Here is a 5497-nt window from a genome sequence, read left to right as displayed (position 1 = left end):
CTTCCTGGCAATTGTCAATTTGGCTCAAATAAACTCATAAAAATTCTCTACAGATTTGGACGTTTCTTACATCGACACATGCAAGCTGAATGCATGGCACTCGCCTGTTGTCCCCAGTTGAGGGTGGACCCTCCCAGTGTCCCCTGTCCTTCCTGCCCGCATGTGCATTTTCACATTCCCCATTCCCCACCTCTTTCTTTTCCCAGTCAACCATCCTGTCTGCCTTCTGCTGTCCGCACCCTTGTCACTCAAAAAAGTGGACCAAAACTTGCTGCCCGGTGCTTCCTATCCCCAGCTCGTGGGGCCAGGGGGACCCTGGACTGGGGACTCTTTCCTTTTAACAACCTTCCTGGCAGCCAGCCCCCCACACTGGGTCAGGACACTGGCATTTGGGAACCATCCAGAGCCAGCAATTTTATTGAAAATCAAATTAAAAGCGCTATAAAGGAAAGGTGGTTTCAAGGGAAAAGGTTTTGAACTTTTGCTGCCAGCTTTCATTTTCCCTGGCCTCCTGACCATGTTATACTTTGTGGGCTAGTGTAGCAATGTTAGCCCTTCTCGCCCTGGAATGATTTGGAACGCAGCGTCTCAAAACACATCCAAGGCTCCCGCCAGCCACCGGCACAGGTTTCAGGAGGTAATGCTTAAACCTGTCTTAAAGCAAAAAGAGCTCAAACGGTGGTTCAACGGCCCCTTCCATTGAAATCCACCCAGAATCTCCTCTCAGCCCCTGAGGAAGACAGCACGGATATTCTGGTCCCTATTTGACAAATGAGAAAACCAAGGGTCACGTAGTAAGAGGCAGAGCTGAAATTCAACTACCCACAGCCCCCTCCCCCCCAGGGGTATGTGTGTCCTCATGGTTGGAGTCAAATGTGCAGAATGTAGGGCTGGAATTTGAAGCCCGTTGGAAAGAATCTTGCAAGTTCCACTATCTACAGTAGGTGCAGAATGAACTGAGAGAGCCTTAGGTTTGCAATGAATAGAATCTATGCAGGCAGAGGGAGGGGGCTTTTTGTAAGGACACTGAAGTGAGCGCTTCTTAAAAACTAGAGGCTAAAAAAGAGTCCGGCCTCAAAAGAGAAACGGGTAAATTGTCAGATCCCAAGTATCACATCTGTTACACACACACCTCCTCTCTGCATCTCTCCGAATCTCTGCTGATATTGTCTCTTTCCGGTCATGTGACAGGAAGGGATGACCTCAAGGTCCCCCAGCTCAAACAACCAGGTCAGGAAGCAAGTAGCATCTCAGAGCCCATTAACCCCAAATCCTGAGAGTGAGCATCTGAAAAGTCCAGCCTGTGCCAAATGTCTAGCCAACTGTGACCAGCGCTAGGGTCACACGCATGGCTGCCAGGAGTGGGGACAGTGCTCAGAAAAGGGCTAAACAGGCCCCCTCTAATATCCAGCATTTTCTCCTCCTTTGACATTGCCCGCATAAGACACACGCAGTTCAGTAACAGCTTTTCAGGAGAAAGAAAGAAACTCCATCACAATGAATGTGCCCATCCTGAGAAGCTCTTGGTTTCAAAAACATGAAAAATGTTACCTGTATAACTGGAAGGGTGGACACCAAAATATTTATAATGCTTACCTTAGGTATGATGATAACGGTGGATCATTTTAACTTCCTTTTGCTCATATCTATGTTCTATTTTGTTTTGTTTTACAACATTTTATTTTAAATAAAAAGAACACATTTGAGTGGAATGTTTTGGGATCTCGCTGCAATTCTAGAATTTGTGCATTTGTTTCTTTTGCTCGTTACAGGTTGGAGCCAAAAAAGCCGCCCCAAAGATGGACCAAGAAAGAGAGAAGCTGAAGAGAGATACTTCTAGCAAATCCAGCCAGAGTCTTCTGTTCTCTAAGCCTAGCGGAAGGAACTAGAATTGTCACCACGCCCAGCCTTACGTGATTCTCCGTGAGTGAAAGTGACTCTTCTGTGTCAAAATACTAAGATACTTTTGTAGGACTTTAAAGGTTGTTACCCTGGTGTGTTGCTTCCTAAGCTGGTATTTTATACAATGCTATATTTTGGAGTGTCTGGGGAGAGGGGTTCTTTTTAAAAATACCTACGCACATGCACATACTCAGGCATATGAAGAATACAAGTTTGAAACCTAGACTCCTAGGCCTGGTAGATACAATTATGTGGTTCCACATTTGAGTCGTGACATATCACACATCACACCACCAAGAGGCGCCAAGAAACCCACAGTCAAGAAAACCCGTGATGGACAGGGGCCACAGGACAGAATGGTAACCTCAGGGCTGATGGGGCCATGGTATAGAGCATTTATATCTGAGATTATTTTAATAAATTTAGAATGCCAATCCATTCTTAATGCTTGCATAATAAAGGCTAACATTTATATGGCACTCTGCCATTTTCAAAATACTTCTCATCTAATCCTCTCCCAAGCCCTGGGAGGTACATAGTATTATGCTCCGCATTTAACACGTGAGGAAGCTGAGGCCCAGTGGGGTTAAGTGGCCTGTCTGAAATCACACAGCCAATACATTCAAGGGTTGGATCTAGAACCCAGATGTCTAATTCCATCTCCTACTTAACATTAGATGGCCCAGTGGTTCAATTCCCCAGCCATAAGGACAGACCAAGTACCTAGTCACCCAAGAGCACACACTGCCCAGGTGGACACACCCTTGTTTTAGGGTGTGTGGAGAGACCCTCATTCTCTTTGCTCCACTGTCTGCTTCTCCCGTGTTAGGCCCTCTCTCCAGCCACCCAATCCCCTGCTGCCCCTCTGCCGTAGCCGGGACCACCAAACACAATGGGAGGAAGGGCCAGAAGTCGTGACTTATCACTGATTTACTATTTTTTAAAAAGCCACAATAAAAATATTTTGATATTTCAAAACCAGATGCATTCTTTATACTGATTAGAAGGACATAGGAAAAATTATTCGTGTGATATTCCACTGAAGGGCCATCTTACAGAGTTAGGATCTAAAGTCAGTGAGAAAAGTGAGCATTACCTGACCTGAAAAATACTCTTGAAAATTCTGGAAATTTTTCATAAGGAATCTGATATCATTTATACTGTACCATAATCCAAAAGTCCAAAACAGCAGGTTTTTCTCCAGCACCAGAAAAGATCACTTGGTCAGGCAGTGGTTCAAGCAGCTGGCTCATGTTTTGGAGCCAAATTATGTGGGGGAAAAAAATGTTGTTTGTTGGTTGAACATGTATATTCGAATTTGTATAAGTTGAATGTAATGCCTATATGACTCTTCTGTATTTTAGGTCTTTCAAAGGACATGTTAATTTTTATCATATGAACATTACAACCCATAATGGCAATTTCTTTTCTTCACCTCTTGAACTAGCTTTTCGGGCATTTCCTCAGCCACACGCCCCTTTCTCTGAGAACGCACCCCACCCCCAATCAGGTTTGCCCTACCTAGTGATGCTTTCTTGGCCACAGCTGGTTGGTTGAGGAGTAGATACCCTACCCAAGCCGGATCAATCAAATTTCTCTTCTAACTCAAGCTGGGCCAATCACCACCTCTTTCTTTGATGTTTGGAGGTGAGACCTTGGGATGCCACACAAGTCATTAGTGGTGCCGGAGCTGAGCATCTTGGTGCAGTCCCAGGGCTGGGGTGGCCATTTCCCCTCTTGCGTTTGGAGAAACAAAGCCAGTCTTCAGAGAGAAAAGGCTGGGGTAGACATGTAACAAGTGGAGACAAGAAACCACGCCCCCCAGGGAGACAGTGCAGCAGAGTCATCTCCTCTCTGTGCTATGTAAATTGAAGGCTAAACGCCTTGATTTCCCAGCCTCCCTTGCAGCTCGGGCCGGCCATGTTGTTCAGTGCTGGCCATTGACACGTAAGTGAAGACCACTGGGAGGGCTTCTCTTCTGGATTAAAAGGCAGGACTTCACTAGGAGAGAGCTTTTTGCCCTTTGTCCTTTTGCCTTGTCTCCTTTTTGTCTCCTGGAGCTCAGACTTGGAGCTGGAGCAGCCATCTTGGGGATCATCGGGTGACAAGCAACGGGCCGAAGCCCACCTCCAAGGACAATGGAGTGGAAAGACGAGAGGGGCCTGGGGCAGCATCCCTGTGTCCTGTACCGTGCCTGAACTGCCTACCTCTGTACTTCATGTTGTATAAGAAAATAAATCACCTATTTAAGCCACTGTAGTCAGGTGTACCTGGTTGTGCTGTGAAACAGAACACTCAAAACTTAGTGCCTGAAAATGACAAATATTTATTATTTCTCATGATTCCGTGAGTCACACTGGGCCCCTGTATTGGTCTGGGCTGGCTGGGCTCGGGCTGGATGGTTTAGAATGACTTCATTTACATGCCTTGTCACCAGCAGGAAAGCTGGGGTAGGACAGTGGTCTCAACTGGGGCAAATTTTTCCCCCCAGGGGACATTTGACAATGTCTGCACACAATTTTGGTTGTCACAATTGGAGGACAGTGGCTCTATTATCATCTAGTGGGTAGAGGCCAAGGATACTGCTAAACGTCCTACAATACACGGGACAGCTCCCCACAACAAAGACTATTTAATCCAAAATGTCAATAGCAACGAAAATGAGAAGCCCTGGTCTCGAAAGGCTTCAGCTGGGACAGTCTGTCTCTGCTTGGCATGATCTCTCACCAGCCAAGTGGCTAGACCAGGCTCTTTCTTATATGGTGAGCTCAGGTTCCCAAGATCAGCAGGACACAGCAAGCACCGAAGCACAAAAACTTTTCAAGTCTCTATTTGCCTTAGGTCTGTTAATTTCCCATCAGACAAAGCAAGTCACATGGCCAGAGTCGGCTTGGGAGGGGCTCCAAATTTTTACAATGTACCCACATCCAGAGTTCTGTTTTCGGAGGCTGAATGTGTTCCAACTGATACTGACGGAGAAAGTTAATTTGCTTCCTGTTGACTTTCTGGCTCCTAGTCTCTTTCCTTCGGAAAGCCAGTTCTGACCAAGGATACCAGGTACCCTTGTATCACTCAAAATTATTTTGTAAACAGCAGAAACCTCCTGTGGCTAAGTTAAGCAGCGAGGGCGTTATCGAAAGGGAATGAGGAAGCTTAGAGAATAGAAGGGCAAGCAAACCTGAAGAGTCAGGAGAGGCAGAAACTGGCTTTCCTTCCCCCATAAAAGCCCCCTTTTTGCTCTGGCTGGCGTGAGTTTCTGTTATTTGCTACCAAAATGACCTTTACGAAGACACTCTGCTTATACAAGGCCCTCTGAGAAGCTACCAACAACATTTCCCCTGGAGTCGTATCAAGGGACAACAAGGGACCTGCAGTCCCCAACCCCTCCCGATCTTCTGAGTCCTTGAGAAGCTAAGACAAACAACTTCCTTCCACCCTCGCCAGTGGCGGCCCATTTGGTTCTCGGATTCGTGACTTTGCAGATAAGGTGCCCTTCGCTAGCAGCTTGGCAGAGCCACCAATGCCTGCTGTTGTGGAAACCAGAATCTGCGGGGGGAAAAAATAGCTTCCGGATCTACATTCCAAAGCATGCTTC

General features: G+C 46.5%; 1 protein-coding gene across 1 annotated transcript in view; it reads left to right on the top strand.

The window, feature by feature from the left end:
- Nucleotides 1-4148, top strand: part of LOC111742102 (forkhead-associated domain-containing protein 1-like) — a 14853-nt gene extending 10705 nt beyond the window's left edge. Inside the window, exon 4 of the mRNA XM_023532652.1 lies at nucleotides 1773-4148. Within this exon, the coding sequence (XP_023388420.1) occupies nucleotides 1773-1889 (117 nt within the window). The 3' untranslated portion in view covers nucleotides 1890-4148. The remainder of the gene's footprint in view (nucleotides 1-1772) is intronic.
- The last annotated feature ends 1349 nt before the right edge of the window (nucleotides 4149-5497 follow it).

This window comes from Pteropus vampyrus, unplaced genomic scaffold, assembly GCF_000151845.1.
Source record: "Pteropus vampyrus isolate Shadow unplaced genomic scaffold, Pvam_2.0 Scaffold86, whole genome shotgun sequence".
Taxonomy (NCBI): domain Eukaryota; kingdom Metazoa; phylum Chordata; class Mammalia; order Chiroptera; family Pteropodidae; genus Pteropus; species Pteropus vampyrus.
The sequence above is the reverse complement of the archived record's forward strand: the minus strand, read 5'-3'. Positions and strand labels throughout refer to the sequence as shown.